Raw genomic sequence first — 20,039 nt, 5'->3', positions numbered from 1 at the left:
GGTGTTCTGATGGTCATCCCTCAGACTAAATACATCTGTCAGGTGTTCTGATGGTCATCCCTCAGACTAAATACATCTGTCAGGTGTTCTGATGGTCATCCCTCAGACTAAATACACCTGTCAGGTGTTCTGATGGTCATCCCTCAGACTAAATACACCTGTCAGGTGTTCTGATGGTCATCCCTCAGACTAAATACATCTGTCAGGTGTTCTGATGGTCATCCCTCAGACTAAATACACCTGTCAGGTGTTCTGATGGTCATCCCTCAGACTAAATACACCTGTCAGGTGTTCTGATGGTCGTCCTGTCAGGTGTTCTGATGGTCATCCCTCAGACTAAATACACCTGTCAGGTGTTCTGATGGTCGTCCTGTCAGGTGTTCTGATGGTCATCCCTCAGACTAAATACATCTGTCAGGTGTTCTGATGGTCATCCCTCAGACTAAATACACCTGTCAGGTGTTCTGATGGTCATCCCTCAGACTAAATACACCTGTCAGGTGTTCTGATGGTCGTCCTGTCAGGTGTTCTGATGGTCGTCCTGTCAGGTGTTCTGATGGTCGTCCTGTCAGGTGTTCTGATGGTCATCCCTCAGACTAAAAACACCTGTCAGGTGTTCTGAAGATCATCTCTCAGGCTTTGACAGGATTGGACATAAATTATTGCATCTCTACTGATGACTCTGTGTTCTCCCAGTCTTTGTGGTGCATGTCCAATATAAAATATAATTGTCTTTTTCTCTCTATATAACCTGAGCTGAGCTAATGCACAGCTTTGTAATATAATAAAATTGGATTGATTATAGATTTAAATGTTTTATCCAGATCTAATGGGTGAATTGAGTAAAAAGCCATTCCCTCTGAGCTCATTCACAGCCAGATTGAAACTTCCTGTGGATGTAAATTTGAATCCTAAATATGTGTAGTCGTGTGTGTGTCTGTGGAGTCCAGTAAATGTTTTCATTATCATTATTATAGTCATATAAATTATTATCTGAATTATATTTTTTAAAATCTTGCCCTTTTTTCTATGCAAAAGGCTAAATCGGAGGTGATTCTGGGGATAAGTCTTGCCGTGACGGTGCTTTGTTTCAGCATCAGCCGCAGCCCACTGTCCATGGCAAGGATGTCTGTCACTGATTCTCATGGCGTTGTTGTTAAGAAATAATAAAATAATACATTTTTAAAGTCAGAATGCGAATCATTTTGCGGTCCAAAACATTTTCCTTCCTCCAAGGCCGCACATAACAGAAAACCTTAGAGTAGTGGCTAATCACTATCATTGCTCTCTACGAAGGTTATTAAGTCTTGCTCTAGCTTCTTTTTGAGAAAACAGATGTGAGTATAAAAATAAATCTTGTTATCTGATTCCCAGCCGGTAATTTATAAACAAATGTAAAAAAAAATGTGTGCAAACATTATAGATTATTCCACCAAACCAACGCACTCAAGAAACACTTAGTTTGGTCTTAATCTCCAATTCTTATGCACAATGCACATACATAACAGAGTATAAATCTGACTCACTTACTGCTCATCATAACTCATATTTCTGTCAATCAGTCAATGAAATTCATTCCACTACTGTCATCCCTTTGTCCTGACCAGAGCAACTCGATCGTGTTGAAGATGGCATGAACCATATCAACCAAGACATGAAGGAAGCCGAGAAAAATTTAAAAGATTTAGGGAAATGCTGTGGGCTTTTCATATGTCCATGTAACAAGTAGGTACTGACAACGTGCCCCAAAGGTTCTTTACATATGTGGTGGCGTCCAGTTTTTCCTCTTTTTTTTTTCTTTTTTGTTTTACTTTCTTTCGTCACAGTGAGTGTCTGAAGTTGTTGTCTTATCTCCTTTGTCCTTTCTTTATCTCTCTCTCTTCTTCCTCTCCTCTTTCTTCTTCTCTCTCTTCGTGCTTCGTTCTGTGGGGGATAAATGACTTGTGTTTAATCAGAGCAACTGGAGCGCATCGAGGAGGGAATGGACCAAATCAATAAGGACATGAAGGATGCAGAAAAGAATTTGAACGATCTAGGGAAATTCTGTGGTCTTTGCTCCTGTCCATGTAACAAGTAGGTGCTGCTTGCCTGCCTGCCTGCCTGCCATTCAAAATAAGAGTAAATATCTGAGGAATCAAAAAGTAATGGAGGTAGAAGTGACATCACGATGGCCATCAGCCAATAGTCCGCTCTGCTCCAGTTTCAAATAAGCCTAAGCTACCCTTTCATATCTGTACGAGGTGGACACAGGAGGCCATGATGTTTGTTTAAAAGCTCCCACACACAAAACACACACTCATAGTCGAGCTGAAATTTAGATTATCTTTATGATACTGCAACTACTGAGTTGGATATATTTATTTAAAGTTAGCAATTAAAAGTGTTAAAACATTTGACATTTGTGAGAATACATAAGATGAAGCTTGACTTATTACTGTAGCTCAAAGAATGCTAGTATTTTAGCCTAGCTTGCAAATGTTAGCACTGATCCCACCAGACATTTCTTCCAACTCAGTGATGTGTATAACTTGTGTAATATAACAAAGATGGTTCAGCCAACATTAGCTTGTTTTCTTTCATGTGTCTAAATTTAACATACCAAGCTAACTTAAGTGTGTCCAAACTTAGCATAGGACAACTGTGTCAAAACTCACACAACAAATTCGTCCAAGGCACACCTGCAACTAAGCACTGGTTAATACGCTAGCCAAGCATCTGGTGCTTGTGTGGCTGTTGGAACGGCCCAATACAACCTATTTTTGTACCCAAAGAAGCTGAACCAACTAGTACTGACATTATCAGTCAGAAGCAAATGTTTATTCCCCATCAGGAGAACTTTAATGGTGCCATCACTACAGTACAATTGGTATCTACAATGTTTACATGACATTGAGATGAGATTCTTTAATCACAAAGATAATTTAAATTTCAGTTCAACTTTGATGGAAACTCAGACAATGCATACACATGCTGCGAATAACTGCGAGTACATGCAGCAGCCTCGGGTTCTTCTAGATGTTCTTCCCTGGCATACAATAAATCAGATTTCACAGCTCTTCAAACATACTTTTCTCTTTGCTGCTGCTGCTTTTGCACAGTCCAACCAGACATGTGCATATAGATTGGCAAGACCCAAATCCGATAAAGCCATCCTCAAAAGGTCCAGTCCTTCACATAAGCTCTTCTTCACTCAGCAGAGGCCATGGTTCATCTATAAGTGCCTCTCTTAATACTCTTCTGCCAAGTGCCACTCTCCAAGTGCCCTATTCTCTGAGCTTTCACTTCCCCCAAAGACCTTTATAACGGGAGTCTTCTGCAGTACATGCAGCCATTGTAGAAGTCTTACTTGTAAAATTGATACTAATATATCTAGGAATTGGATTCACTCTTTAATTCTTTATGCAAATGGCCCCCCCCAAGATTAAAATCAATGAACCTAAAGAGCAGGGCTGTGGTTCCTGAAGCATCTTGGTACTCTAGATCATTTTACATTTTGACTCTTGCTGGACATTTGATGACCTTGGTACCAAAATGCTTTGGGTCAGCCTGGTCAAGAACTGTTTGACACTTCTCCTCATCTGCATGACTTCTAACCACACCGCTCTAACATTTTATTAGTAGATCATCACCTCTCAGCAGGATACGAGACCTTTCTGTTTCCCCCCCTCAGCACCCTCTCTCCCCCACCATTTCGAACCAGAAAGTGCCAATGATATGGAATGACGAGCATGACCCTTTGAATGCTCATGCATGCATGAAAATGCAACTCATAACAGGATTGCTACGTATGATGATGCTGCTATATTAACAGTGACAGTGATATTGATGATGTTAATAGTGATGATTAACAAATCTGTTTTTTTAGTCTGTTTTTTTACAACAAGCAGTTCAGAGCCTGTGATATATTTTCTTTCTGGTAAAATGGGATTAAACAGGAGAGAGTCTTTTCTTAAATGCGTTAATGTCTGGAAACAAAACAGACACTTAAAACAGAAGTTCATTGTGGTAAAAGAAAGAAAGAAAGGCAGCCACAAGCCACATCACTAGGAGTTAAAAATGACACAGTATGACACGTTTAGAGCAAAAGGGAGAAAAACCGGAGTGATCTTAGTCGTTCCTGGGAGCTGGAATCTAGGTTAAGACACATGCGCAGTGAGATATTTTCAGGGCTTATGTCGACATGTTGGTTCTGCCAAATGGGTACATCATGCCACTGCGCATGTACCGCGTGGTACCCTTGTCTCTACATGGCTCTGTGTGGCGATCCAGCCCACTGCTGCCTTGTTTTCCCTTTGCTTCTGCTGCAGTGTCTCTGCAGTGCCACCTCTCCTGCAGAGCGCTGTGCTAAATTCCCTTTTATCTGGCACTGGCTGTTTCAACATTACTGTTCGCTAAGCTGCCTCTCCCGGGGGGGAACTCACTCACATGTAGGTCAGCCATATCAGATAGTGGCATGAAAGCCTGCTGGGAAGTTGAAGTGAACGCACACGTAGATGGACGCTAGAAAGACAAAGGGCGTATTTCTCTTCGACGCTCATAGAGTGACACTTAAATCATCACATGAACTAGGACTTTTTTTTAAAATCCTTTCAACATGCTCGCTGTGTGTCAGAAATAGCTGACTGAAGTTTTAGTGCTTAATGCCTTTGGATTCTGTTGGCCACTGGTAGCTGTCGGCAATACTCATAATATCTTATATCATCTTATTTCAGCATCAAAGCTGATTAGATAAGAGCATTTTATCCATCCTGAGACTGCAGGGAAGCAAGAGGAGAGGAGAGGAAAAGCTGAGACGGGAAACAAACGAGGAAGAAAAAGGACAGACTCAGACAAGGGCAGCATGAATGTTTACCACATCGGTGTGTGTCAGCAGGGACAGGGAGCCAAGCATAGCCTTGCCTCAATCCATTTCTATTAATAAAGCAGTGTAGGAGGCTGAGCAATCGCCATCCCTGATACAGCTAAAATACATCCGCACAGCACTCCCTGGTTATACAAAAAACAACAACGGTCGCTTTAAAGTAAGCGAAGAAATGACTGGATGTTGTTGAATGGATGTAGATGAACTTTGTATTGCAATGAAATAGACTCCTCAGGAATATCACTTTTGTTGGCCAACCGTATGAAGTGCCTTAAATCATGGAGACACAAATATAAAGAAACACTAACTAACTGAATCAAACATTTTAACAAACTTTTACTCTGTCCTGACTCTCTTGTGCCAAATCCGATGTTGAATCTTCCGGGCAAACTGAGGCGACACATTCGACACCCTTCAGAGGGGATGTGGTTTCCTTTTTGTTTTTAGCTTAGCTTTATTATTTCTTAAGACGGAAGCAGATACAGATGAACCCACGCGATGTGTCGACATTCTGAGCACACTCCTCACTCCTCCGCCTCACTGACATCCCCGACTGTCCAGGATTCTGTGCCTGGATTTTAGCCGTCGATATTCAAAGAGCTCAAAGCAAAGGGTGGGGGTTAGAGGTGCGGGTGTTAAAACAGTTGTTATTCTCTGTAAGCTCACTCCAGTTTCTTGTTTTTGTTTTGTTTCCTTTTGTCATTTGGCAGTTTGTTCTCCACGTTGACCGTCGTCCCTCCTAACAATGTTTCAGTCCTGTACACTCTATGTTTGGTGTGTCTGCACAAAAGCTCGTCTCTTCTCTGTTTTCTGTCACACTGGGACATTTACCTGTGGGAGTGGGGTACGGTTTATCATAGTCACCACACTAAAAACGGCAGGAGGATGGTGTAAAGAGTATAAAGGGGGTATTTCCCTCTTTCTGAGTCATAATGCATGCCTAGATTACCAAACAGACAGATGTGACTTGTGCCTGAGTAGTATGTTATATAAGATATAACATAACACACATTGCTATTGTGTAACAACAGAATGAGTCCTAACTTACCAAACCCAGTCTACCAACCAGTCTGTGCCTGCTATGCTTTGCTTGACTTAGTCTAGTCCCCACCATATATTTATGTGCTGGATGCATGAAGCCAAACAACACCTCTGTGTCAGCTGGTCACGTCACATACTGAACCTCAAATCCAAGGCTCTCTCTGTAGACTTGACTAATGGGAAGCCAGCCTTGGTTGAGGTGAATCATGAAGCGTTCAGTCGACTGTTGAGTAACTTTCCTCCTCATCCTCACCCTCGCTGTCGACGGCCAGGATGAAGAGCGGAGCCAGCAAGGCCTGGGGGAACAACCAAGATGGCGTGGTGGCCAGCCAGCCCGCCCGCGTGGTCGATGAGCGCGAACAGATGGCCATCAGTGGAGGCTTCATCCGCAGGTATGAGAGGCTTTCTGCATTGAGACACTCAGAGGTAAACAATGGACTAGAAAGAAAGAAAGAAGGAGCAGGGGCTGATGTGACGGGATGTTAAAGCATGCACAGATAGACAGAAAGGGATTTGTGTTCAGAGGAATATTAGTGTACATGTGGAGATGGTTCGGACGTGTTGGGGTGAGAGAGCGTCATAAAGGGACACACAAAGGAGAAAGAAAGGAGGAGGTTGGTTAACCTTGGCTGAAGGATGTAGATGCAATCTGTATCCCCAAAACTCTGATGATGACTTTGTCTGTAGTTTTTCTTTTAAACATTAAAACAGCATTTTTATTTTTTTTTTAATTTGAAGAAAATAACCCCACACCAAGTGATCAGTCTTATTTAAGTTTTTATTTTGTGGAGAGGATAATAAAGATTTTGATCAGAAAGCCTGCAAAACAAATAGGATTTAGAAGTTTAACAAGATGTTAAAAAAGATGATGTCAAACAAAACAATAAGTCAGGATAGGAAATACTTTTTTTCCTTATTTGTGTCGAGGTTCTCTCCAGAGGATCGATCTCTACACTTGATGATGCATCTTCTTATTTTTCCAACACCAACATTTTTTTTAAAGAAATAATCTGCTGCACACCAACATTTTTCATGAGCATTTACTTCATAAAAACCTACAACATCAGCTTCAGCTTCATTGTTTAGCTCCAGTCATCAAATGTGAGAAAGTTATCACAGAAAACAACAACATTAAGCTCAAGTTCTACCTTGATGGTAATATTGCTTCACAGTGCGTCAAGTGTTGCTAGTGTAAAATAATTTGATTCACAAATGACATCTGAAAAATGATCTTCACATAAAACAAAGAGTCTCTTAATGCACGGCTTAACGTCTGCTGGGTAGGTGTAAAGGACAATGTAGCTGAAGTTCAGTGGAAATGAGGAAAAGAGGTCAAGAGTGTAATTCATTCCATGGCACTTATCTTTATGTCTCATACATCAGTATTATTCCTCACTGAAGTGAAGGGTGCACAGCAGGATTGAGTCTCAACTAGGGCTGTCAGCATAAATCAGGATTAATTAAAGTCTGGAATTAATTAATTCATCTTTTCATCAAGGTTATTGGTATGTTATTTTGTCCCCTTAGGCCCACCATAGATAAGCCTCCTCAGTGTCTCCCTGTAGTCACAGGATAAGAACGACACTGCTGCATCTTTGAATGTCTCATTTCACAAAAACTCTCATACAGTTCAGATGTCCAAAGTGATATCCACCTTAATGACATCAAACATTTACCTTTGATACCGTTCATTTGAGCGTTTTGACTTCAGTTTGTGATCCGAAAAGAGTTTCTTTTTCTGTTGGTAAGTGATCTACAAGAAGATCCTTACTTTATTTCAAAATAAAAGCAGGTTTGAATTCAAACAGGTACTCTCAGGTTAAGACAGTACAAAAACTCAAAATACATTTTGTATTTTCTTATGGAAAATAATGGAATTTCAAACATGGGAATAATCACCATTAACTATTGAAGCGATTTCTTGAGATTTTAACAAATGTAATCGTTTGACTGCCCTAGTCTCAACAGATTTAGACCGGTGAATGTGCCGAGGGCAACAACCTGCTTGAGCCTTCACATCATACATTGCAAAATGTAGATTGAAGCCAAAATGGTATTGATGTTGATGTCTTGACACTTGATGAGAGTTAACATTTCAGCTTGATATCGTTAAGCTTACAGTAGAACGTGTTAACAGACATTATTGTTCATCATTTCTAGGTGCTGTGTCGTTTTAAAACAATCACATTCAGGTTTTCTCTTATTAAGTTTTAAGTCGCCCAATATGAGCTGAGTTTTATTCTATTTTGTATTTCAGTCACGTACCAGTATTGAATCTCTGTGATGAGGGACTAGATTTATCTCATAATCAATATTCTTTCCAGTGAACACAAAATGGTTTTCAGAGGTCATTTTGCTCTTTTAAATGAACTGGGCCAGTCCTGAAAATCTGGAGATATCGTGCTTGATATTAAAGTTAGCACTGCTGCCCAGTTTATCATGAAAACAGATTCATCATTCAATTTTTCTCCTACATAAACTTTTTATATAACAATTTAAAAATTGTAAATCAGATGTTGAGCGTTTCGAAGTTCGAGCTGGAGCCTCAAATACAGTTCAAAAATAGAATGTAAACTCTGATGCTGAGGGTCTTCATAGTGTCCAGATGCCTGGTCTGAGGTCAGACCCAGACACAGAGATACCAGAGGGGAAATATGGAAGAGACGGCTGCACAGGGAGCAGGCGTCACCTCCCTGAACCTGGTCAAAGTGGCAACATGTGGCGTGTGTGGCCTGGTCACAGTATTTAAATCTGACCTTGTGTGTGTTTGTGTGTGTTTAGGGTAACAGATGATGCTCGGGAAAATGAGATGGACGAGAACCTGGAGCAGGTGGGCGGCATCATTGGTAACCTGCGCCACATGGCTCTGGACATGGGCAACGAGATCGACACCCAGAATCGCCAGATCGACAGGATCATGGAGAAGGTATGGACCATGATGACAAGAACAAGATTTAGTTTAATCATATATATTAAAAGGAAAAAGTAATCATATCCCATCATGCAATGAGTCAGTTATGTGCTGACTCAGTGGTCCTCCAGGCGGACGGCCCGGATTGGGGTCCGACCTGTGGCTCCTTTCCTGCATGTTATTTCCCATTCTCGCTCTCTCCACAATTTCTGACACCGTCCACTGTCCTATCTCTAACGTTCACTGGTAGCAACGACAGCTCTGCATAACCGAGGTATAACAATGTAACCAAAACAAGAACCAACCTGACCTCCTCCTCCTCTGTCCTCTTCTCCTCCACCCAGGCTGATTCCAACAAGACCAGGATTGATGAGGCCAACCAGCGCGCCACAAAGATGCTGGGCAGTGGCTAAGCGCACGACGTGTCCGAGCGTGGGCTTCCCGCGCCGCACGTCGTCAGGCGCTGACATGCTTTCATCATGGTATTGACCTTCTAGGTTTGCACACATGCACATATCACCTCCCCCTCCCCATTGTAAATGTTGTTCTGTGTGTCGTCTGTCGAGCTTTTTCAAGATGATTGTCCTCCTAAAAAGATGATTTCTTATACTCCGTATATCATTCTTTCCAAAGGTTGTATATAGTGCTGACTTGATGGCTCTCTAGCTCACCTGTGAAGTTTTTATTCTCTTTATCAATATATATATATATCATATATAATAATAACTATATCATATATAATATATATATATATATATTTAAAAGTACACTGCTCTGGATGACAAGTATATACAAGGAATGCTATACAAGCTGTTTGTTTTATTCCTTTTCCTTTTCAGTATCTCAGTATCGTCTTAGTAAAACTGTGTCATTCCATTTAGGCTACTGTCATGCTCCTTTTTTTGGTGTTGTTACGACAAAAGGGAGTAGACGGATGGAAAAACACGAGTAGAGATTTACTGAGCAAACGGTGCAGACGAACGGGGAACGCAAAGAGCACTTACAATCAAAAAGGCAGTCGTTGGTACATTTTCCTTCATTGCAATCATACTGAGTTACTGTTAGACAATGTGCAACTAGACTCTCTCTCTGTAGCTGTATTAGACATTGCATTCCAAGTGATGTGAATTGTGCGTTCTCTGCATGACAAATGGTAGATTTTAGTCTTATAAATAAAACCTGTCTGAAAAATATATATAAAAAATGATAACATGGCAGTAGCGAATTGACAAACGCATGCTCAGTATTAGGACACAGTTGATCGTTCCATTACTCCTGCAAGTTTGCAATAGTGCCACTCTTTTTGTCTCGATATATTTACCGACTGTGACCATCTCGTTGTAAAATAATGCAAAAGGGATCAAAAAAGTGAGTTCAGGATGAAGAATTACGAGGACTTGGGGGTTGTATTGCAAAAAAAAGAAAAAAAAAAAAGACCTGTTTTCTAAATGATTATGCAGTTAAATGATGATGATGATGTTGACTATGTGCTGAAAGATGAGGACTGGTTGTGTACTGTATCATAGGTTTTGGATGCTCTAAAAAAAAGAAAAATAAACGTTTGCAATGTAAAGCAAAGACGCATATTTCTGAGAGACCTTACTTTTATAAGAAGACTGTATCTGTAAGTTTATTCTCCCCGTGTGGTTTGTTATTGGTAAAATAATGATCGTATAAAAACAACAGTAACTGTACTCTGAAACAAAAATACATTCTAAAGGGTTTTTTTGTTGCTTCTGTACTTTAGAGCTATGCACACCAAATCGCCAAAATGCCGAGTAGTTAGAGAACGGTGATTCAATACCTAAAACCTGAATGACACAATAGGTTCAACCGTGAGATTGATGTCCTCAACGCATGTAATATTAAAGACTCCCTCTCTGTATCCTGTCAGTGTGTGAAGTGGTGGACATTTTGTAGCTAGCTGAATTGATTAAAAGTAATAAACCCTAGTCTCATCCGTGTCTGTCTTTATTGCTCCTGGGAGTGGAGAGGCTTTTTGAATCTTTCTTACTGCTAATGTTGTAGACATGTACATGTAGGCTGTCCACCTTTATGCAGTTTCTTCTAAACTACTGATAACATGCATCATCTTCATGCATAGAGCAGTCCCTGCTAATTAATAAAAACTATGATTAATACACCGCTGGACAACAGGATATAAGAGTTTAAGAGTTATATGGACATTGTGCAATTATTATTCTTAAAGAAAAAAATCTAATTTGATTAAATGTAAATGTCTCAAACTTTTCACAGTGAGTTCCACCACTGAAAATATTAGGCTATCCAAGTACCACCATTATGAATTATTATTTCAAATACAGTAGCGTAGGGATACTTAACACACAGTTTACACAGGAGACCATGTTATTCCTAATATGCATGTTATTTATTATTGACCGCACACCACGCGCTGCAGCCTGAGATCATACTCGGTGCCAAAAGAATCCAAACTGGATGTGACTCGAGTCATATTTTTTTACTGTTTTGTGTTGTTTGTTGCTAGCAGGTCACTGGCACTGCTAACGTCTCCTCTTGCACGTGCACACACACAAAAATCAAGACTCCAGGAGTACCACAAGAGGGATCGATCCCATCTAAACATGTTAGCTTTGTTGTAATGTAATGGTTTTTTCCCGTTATTGTATAGGACAGCTAAAGAGAGAGGAAATGTTGGGAGGAGGGAACGGGGGGGATGACATGCAGCAAAGGGCCGAGGTCAGACTCGGACGGCGACGAGGGCTATGGTTTCTGTACATGGGGCGCGTGACATAACCTCTGGGCTATCCAGCGCCCCCCTACAGTTTTTTTAATTAATAAAAAATACTCCTTTTAAGTTAACACAATCCTCATTAGAGGCCTTCATGAGAACATCAAATGTATTTAAACAGGATGTTATTGTGAACGACGATACATTTTTACTCTGTTTCTCTCTTTGACAAACTTCCTCACATGTGAAATAAAACTGAATATACTCTGAATATAGAACAATTTAAATAGAAATCCCACACTTCATTAATTTGCCTTCAAATTCTTCCTGTAAGTGTTTGAGCCCAAACAAAGTTTAAAAAAATAACCGATCCTGCAAAGGTGGAATATACAGTATAAGCAACAAAATGCAGGACACCGCTTCCTATACAACCACTTTGTGAAAATCCACATTTTAGTTACTAATTATTTTACATATATCATATTTGTAAATGATACAGAGTACAATTCAATTCGTTTGATAAATGAAAAATATAAGTGTTACTTGTTACTTCCAGTAGTCACATACTGTATGTCACACTGTGAACCAAAATAACTTTAAAGAACACGACTCCATGAACGACAGGTTTAGTGATCCTACGATAAAGGTCTATGATCCACATCAATGTGCATTAATGTGTAACTAAATGTTTGGGTTGGACCAGTAAGTATGTTCTGAGAAACTTTGCTCCCAGACAAAGAGGAAACACAGGCGCACATGGATGCTGAAGAAGAGAAGGATGAATGGAGGTTATCACGTAACCTCTGATGACGGTAAAAATAGTGTCTTTCATTATAAAATAAACCCATAAGCTATCAACTCAACCATCACTAACATGACTATGAAAAAATAGTAACACCAGTTGATATGTTATGATCGACAGTGTCGATTTAAGAGAACAGTAAAGGATGTAGCGAACATTAAAACATATGTTAAATGTACACTGAAGTGAAGAGTCACACCACATGCACACACTGAAGGCAGAGGATGCTGAAGTGTCCATCAGTATGAACTAATCCAACTCATACACATTCACACACCGCCGTCGTTCAGGGTTCTAGCCCGAGTACACTTCAACATGTGACTGCAGCAGCTGCGGATGGAACTCCCCACACTCGGGTTGAGAGACGACCACGACCACTGACCCACAGCCACCGCATTAAATAGGTACGTAAGAAAAAAAAAATATAGCTTAAATGATGCTGTTCACTGAACTGCAGTTTGTGAGATGATCTGACCAATGTCCAGGAAGCTCGCTGCAGTTTACTCAGAATACAACTCTATGAATAAAACAACATAAGGTCCTTTTACAGAACCGCTGGTTGTTGACTCTGGAGCAGCTTTTGCTAGCTGTGTCTTGATGAGACGCTCTAGCGTGTCTGTCTGCAGGTCAGTGCTCCATTTCAGAGATAATCTGCAGCCTGTTCAATGCATATCGTATGTGAGTGAAATACAAACCATTTTAATGGTGTGCTTTGCACCACGGAGTCAAATTGTAACTACCTGAGCCATTTCTTATTACACCGACTAAGGAGGAAAGAACACCAGGAGGGGGTGGGATCATTAGCCAGGCCAAACAATATGAAGGGAGGTTTGCTTCGACATGCTGAGAATCTTCTCGACAGTTTGTGTTGATGCAATATTCTTTTTACATGAAGCTTAGGACTCTCTTTTTCAGGTCAATTTATTATGTTTCATTTCAAAAGATGGAGTCATGGTTGAGAGGATCAAGTTCAGACAAAGCATCAGTTAAAACAAATGCTGCAGTATGGCTTAGTCACCAGAGGACTATCTCTCCCCCTCTCTCTGTCTGTCTCTCCCTCTCTCTCTCTCTCTCTCTCTGTCTGTGCTTCATCCATTATTCAACAGAATCACAAAAACACCCTTGAAGGAGACTAGAGGAGGGCTCAGGAACACTGTGGATCCTTCTTAGTTTTTAGTGGCTGTAATGCATTCTGGCTCATCATCATCTCACATTGACTTTGGCTAGTTTGTTGTACATATGTACTATATATCTAATTTCCTCTAAGTCTTTTCGGAGTCACAGCCCGGCTCATAGCTTTTGACAAAGTACGGCGACGAGCTGAGCTGGAGATTTTTAACATAGATTTATTTACAAAAAAAATGTAAATAATGTGTGAATGCTAAACAGAAGATACTTCTTTGTCAAGTGATGGATTCTTCAAACCAGAGCAAGAATCAGAGCCAGAGCAAAACTAGAGCCATAGAACCAAAATCAGAATGCCGAAGAGCCAGGGAACCAAAGTATCTGAGAGTGAATGAAGGAAACCAGCAGATCTGTGTAGGCAGACTACACCAGGTCCAGGTGTAGCTGATCCTTCTGATGAACCTTCATCCAGGACACACCCTCTGTAACATTCACACAGAAAGACAGACAACAGTAGCAACAGCAGGAAGCTAAAGACTCCTGGTGGAGGGTCCTCACGGGGGGAAAGGGCTTTCAATACAGAAGTTAAATAGAGCAAGAGCTTCAGACCCTCTAAGAGCGGATACAGAGACACATTCAGCACTCTGGACTGTGTTTTATACTAAATCCCATTTTACCACTGGAAATAGATATATGTAATGAAAACACAGGGTAGCTGACAATAGAGCACACTTTGTCTCTCCTAAACTCTGTTATTCAGTGTGTGTCTATGTTAGATGATATTTCAAAGTTGGAATCTGAATGTCAAAAAAAAAATACAACATGAAAATACAGGGATGTGGTTATACACTCAAATCACAGGGGGAGAAACATTCAAATATAACATTAGAGAAATTTAAAGAGATGAAATCACATAAGAGACATTTTCTTGAATTTGCCCCCCTGGTTTTTGGCAAGCTGTTTCTTTAAAAAAAAAAAAAAACATTCAGTAGACTCATAGCAACATCATGTTTTTTTCTGAATCACGTTGCTGTCCAACTTCAAATGTACGTCCAATATTCTCTCTATTCTCTCTAATTTAAGCTCCTGGTTTAGGTCTCCTACAGCTGGGGAAACATCTGGACATGAGTAGAGTATGCTGAAACACTATTTCTCTCATTCCAACATGAACACTGTGATACTTTGTAGAAAACTGAGAATGAAACAACAACACAAATACAAACAATACACAAAACATTATTTTAACAGAAAAAAATACTATTTAATATGCTATATAATATACTGTATATAATACTATAGTATCTATGTGTGTGTGTGTGTGTGTGTGTGTGTGTGTGTGTGTGTGTGTGTGTGTGTGTGTGTGTGTGCGTGCATTTGTTTACAAGTAACGGGATTACAAGATTACACACCTACACTATGAGGACTCTTGGAAAAATTAGGACATTTTTCGGGTCCTCATTTTTCCGAGCCTACTACAGTGTTGTAGACCATCCCATAATACCCCTAAACCAAAAATCTCACATGTCCTGAAAAATCACAATTTTTGGAAATGGAGTGTGTGTGTGTGTGTGTGTGTGTGTGCGTGTGTGCTTTTTTCATTTTTTGCTCACCTTCAATACGCCAACTTGTGGTCAGTTTTGGTACCAAACACACTCTACACACACTTAGTCACGTGACTCAAAGATAGGTCCTCACATGTCATATTTTAGTCATACACACACTCAATGTTTTTGAGCTAGTTTTAGCATAACTTAACAACTTAACACTAACAGTTATCTTCTAATTAGAGTAAAACAACACATTCCTAATTAATATTAATGACCTTAGACACCAGTCGACTTATCTAAGGAAGCAATTCCTCAACACATCTTTTAAATCGACTCAGATCAGCCAATGTTAACAACTAGCTAAAGCAGTGGATTAGCTGTATAAGATAATGTTTGCTAACTAGCTTAACCGGAAGAAAGGACAGCAGAGATGTGAATCATTTACGGAGCGGAGCTGCAAGAAACGCAAGGTAATTCATTACTTTCTCTTAATTTTTTAACTAAAAAGGCATTTATATTAATTACATATTTTTCTATATTAATATTTTACATATTTTGTACTAATCAACAGTGTGAAACAGTTCTGGTGATAATCTGAAGCACTTGGCTTGGAGCATGTGGATAATAGTTGCTTGGTTCAAGGGTTATTTAAATGGCAATAATGTCCCCCTCTCCAAATTCTCCAGACACAGTGATGTCGGGCGGCTGTGGCTTGTGACACAGACATTAACATTCTGCAGAAGAATAGAACAACTAAAGTAAAAACTATAACTATTCTTCTGTTCTTCATTCAGCTGGTGTATGAAATAATACTTCTTATATTTAGTGTAATTTACACTACATCTCACTACAGCAGTAAGTGCGTCTACCCACAGAAGTTCCCTATGAACATGGACTGTGAGACCCTATAGATGTGCAGACAAAAGTGTAATAATAGTAAATTAGATGATGACAAATCATTATAGCATCTCTTTAACTTACAACAATCTCATGGTCCTGCTTTAATGAGCACATAATCTCTGTCAAGTGTGAGATGGATTTTGTGAAGCTTAAAGAGCATATTGCAGGTTGAAGAATTCAGAAGACTCTGGATCAAGTATTCTAAGTATCAATATCAAATGACCTCTAAATGAACAGTTTCAGAATGCTAGAGTTTCAGTTGTTCAGGTTACTCAAAGAGCAATAAGACCTCCAGTCCACACAAACACACACACACCGATGTATGGATATAAAAGAGAAATGTATTTAAGAGGTTTGATTACAGTTCTTTTCCTGTTCACATATATGAAATATGTATACACTTTAAATAAAAAATACCTCTTCCGAAGTATCTGAGAGTGAATAAAGGTGCAAATAATAATAAAAATCCTTTCAGTTAGACTCCATATGTGCTTCATACCGCCCTTTGGAACAACACATTATCTGCAGATCAGCATCCAGATGAGACGACAGCACCCCCAAGCAGCAAAGACCTGGATGGCGGTTGAATCGTCCCTCAAAAAAAAACACTGCCAGGATATCCACATCAAAGGTGAGAACACCTTCGTATGGAGGATGAGATCTGACAGAAGTATAAATAAATAAATGTATAAATAAATACTGGAATAAATAAATAAAATAATTAATAAATAAATAATTAAATGCGTGAATAAATAAATAAAAACTGGTAAATAAATGGGACATAAATAATTAAATGTCTTAAATTTATTTCCACATTTATTTATTTCCACATTTATTTATTTCTACATTTATTTATTTTCACATTTACTCATTTCTACATTTATTTATTTCTACATTTCAGTGTCCGTATGCTAATGAGGTAGGAGGGACTAACGTCAGTCTCATTCAGGATTGGTCAACTGAGCGATCCAGTCAGATCTATTCTTAGTGAGACTTCCTGTTGACATTAAGCAGACTAGCATGGCTTCAACCGGGAGACCGCTGGCAGACCTGCTGCGGGAAGTTGCTGACCAGCTTGAGAACTGTGAGTTAGTTATACTATCTAATGGCATACTCAAAATAAACTAATAAATAAATGTAGAAATGAGTAAATGTGTAAATAAATAAATGTAGAAATAAATAAGTATGGTAAAATCATTAAATCTTCTGCACAGTTTTTTTTATAAAGAGGAAAACACAAACAGTAAAATACCAGTAGAGTCCAGTCTTTTACACTTATAACAGATATAACAAGCTTAAATTAAGAATAATTTATTTTAATGTACGACTAATTCTTACATTTAAGACATACCATTAATCCTGACTAATACAGTCTATCTAAAAACAGGTATATATATTTTTGTAAAGTTTGCAGGGTGTGTAAATTCATGCCCTGAAAACAAATATCATTTTCAATCCTATTGTGAAGGTAAATGTAAACACTAGCTGACAGTGTTTGTGTGTTAAGAAGAACATATAAACTGATTTTATTTTATAATAGCTAAACATAATGATGTACCTTTGCATCATGGATCTTACAGGGTTAAAGGTCAGCGTCCTATTTGCTTGCCCTGAGCGTGACTATAGGGAACTCCTTAAGAAGACAAATGTTAGCAGGTTATGATGAGCTGATCTCTTGATAGAAACAGATCTGTCATCCTAAAGCAGGGCTGTGCAGAGATAGAAGCATGTTCATTTCTGCTTAGCTTCACATTACCATGACATAACAAAAGAATAGAATCAGCAAAGAATACTTTGTGTGACAAACACTGTTTTGAACTTTGTGCTGTAATCCAGAAAGGGTTGACTGTAAAGAATAACTGTAGTCCAGTTAGCCTGAACAAAATGACCCTGTTGGACGTTCAAGGGCTCACACTCCTTGATGTACAGTATGTACAGTATATAGAAAGACAAAAACAAACCCTGAAAAAAACCAAAAAGACCATGATCACTATTTGATGACTTTTGCATTTGTGTATCCTTACAGACTGTGTTCTTTATCATCGTGAATCAGTGCAGGCAACCCATATGTCGACACTACAGATGATTCAGTTAACTAAAAATGTGTAAAACCTGTGTAAAGATGACAGACTGAATTTCAAAATCAATCAATCAATCAATCAAATTTTATTTGTATAGTGTCAACTCATAACAAGTGTTATCTCGAGACACTTTACAAAAAGCAGGTAAAAGACCTTACTCATTGTTATGTTACAAAAAGCAGGTAAAAGACCTTACTCATTGCTTTATTACAAAGATCCAGCTTAATCCATCATGAGCACTTTCATACTTTCAGGCAATAATTGTTTCTTCGTCTTCAATATGAACATATCCACTGACTGTATCCTCTAATGATAACTGTATTTAAGGGATCAACACTATAACAGATCTATATCCATCTAAATCTAAGAACATAGTCATGTATAGCAGGAAAGTTTCATTTTTGCTCTTTATTTTTCGCTATATTTTCCAGTTGGTCAGTTTAAGTCATGTGACTCCGTGTGGTCGGCCTGTAGCTCAGGCCAGCGTTTTCTTTCCTTCCCTCGTTGGTGCCTTGGAAAGCATCCCTTGTTTATTTGCAAGTGCAGTTCTTTGTATTCCTACTCACAAACTGCTTTTTTATATTTTGATGCATTCTTTATCATTTCAAGATAATTTACAAGCTAAAAATGCTAATGTTAAAGCTAGCAATGCATTTCATTGGTGCTTTATGTTGTGATGATTTTGTTAGCTTTACATTTACACTGACAGAGATATTTTTGTATTAAGCTGTGCATATTTTTGTGCATTATATGCAAAATGTTTTTATGTTACATTCAGCACTTACAAATCTTTGTACACATCCTGTAATTGGTGCTTGCTTTATTTTGTATCTTTTCAGTTTTAAAATGACAGAACCTGCATGAGAATGACGACAACAGTAAAGAGCATTTCAAATTTACCGCAGCCTCTGATTTATCTTGAAGTCTGTTAGCTATCTGTCAATTTGTGTACAAACACACACATTGAGGACAGAATAAGAGATGTACACTGATTGGTGCAGAACGTGATCGTTGGGAAATCGAAAATAATTCCATACATACGTCTCACACCTGAAATTGAGCCAACTTTGCTTCATTCATTAGCGCTAAATGTTTAGGTTATCTGTGTGTGTCGCGTCTATGGAGATGGGGGAGGGGAATATACAAAGATAATTACCAAAAAGTGGAACTAGCTTTAACCCATTCAGGATATTTTCATTCATCAACCTATAATGAAAGTGTGAACAACTTAAACAACAGTCACAGATGGTGTTGAACTGGGTAACTCCCAGTGTGCATTATGACTGAGCATGTTACTAAGGGTCACTCATCTTTTCAGAATCTCTGTTGGATGGAATCTTAGGTGTGATCCGTACATATGTCGTAGGAGAAGCTGTCAGGTACGTATGCAGTATGAATGTCTATGGAGCGTGGAAGTTCTTCTGCAGGGGTTCTGAAGACATTCTCATTGAAACAGAAGAAAACAAAACTACGAAAGGCAGATACAGCACTGAATATCAAGGATCTGGATATGGACTAAATTTGATCATCCAACAGTTGACCAAGTCTGACACAGGAATGTACAAGTGTGGATATGGCAGGGCTTTGTCTCCAGATTCATCTGGTATGTTTCCTATCGTTGTCATAGAAGGTGAGTTTTTGTTTGACTGAATTGAATAACTTTGTTTTCATTTAAAACTTATGTACACTCTGTGCAGTCTATGTCACATGAATCTGCTCTGCAAACAAAAAATACACCTACAGATTTTAAAAATGGAAGTAGAATACATTTTTTTCATCCATTACTAAGAAACTAGTATTTCCAGGTACGTTCACACTTCAGCTTGCAAAAGTTGTACCTGGGGGGCTAGCAAGAGAAATGCCAGATACAGTCAGGGTGAAACATTCAGCTAACCTAAAAAATGTAAGGACATCTTTGGAAGTTTTGTGAATGTGTGAAGAGGGCTAGCAAACTTGCGCTCCAGTTAGCAACCATGGTGGTTTTTGCCTTGAACCACTTCTCCCACAGCACAGTCAGTTCGAGCCTGCTGGGGCACCCAACTCTTAAGGGGAATGAGAGCT

General features: G+C 39.1%; 1 protein-coding gene across 2 annotated transcripts in view; it reads left to right on the top strand.

Annotated features, from left to right (window-relative positions):
- The window catches only part of snap25a (synaptosome associated protein 25a), a 37,936-nt gene extending 27,171 nt beyond the window's left edge, over positions 1-10,765 (top strand). The window contains exons 5-8 of one of the 2 annotated variants that reach the window (XM_061052587.1): positions 1,608-1,725; positions 6,175-6,294; positions 8,684-8,828; positions 9,158-10,765. In XM_061052587.1, the coding sequence (XP_060908570.1) occupies positions 1,608-1,725; positions 6,175-6,294; positions 8,684-8,828; positions 9,158-9,226 (452 nt within the window). In that variant the 3' untranslated portion in view covers positions 9,227-10,765. Of the gene's footprint in view, positions 1-1,607; positions 1,726-1,955; positions 2,074-6,174; positions 6,295-8,683; positions 8,829-9,157 lie in introns of both variants that reach the window. The other variant, XM_061052586.1, reaches the window with a different exon arrangement.
- Positions 10,766-20,039: the final 9,274 nt, after the last annotated feature.

This window comes from Labrus mixtus, chromosome 12 (genome assembly GCF_963584025.1).
Source record: "Labrus mixtus chromosome 12, fLabMix1.1, whole genome shotgun sequence".
Classification (NCBI taxonomy): Eukaryota; Metazoa; Chordata; class Actinopteri; order Labriformes; family Labridae; genus Labrus; species Labrus mixtus.
Note: the sequence above shows the minus strand (reverse complement) of the source record. Positions and strands in the feature narration are given on the sequence as shown.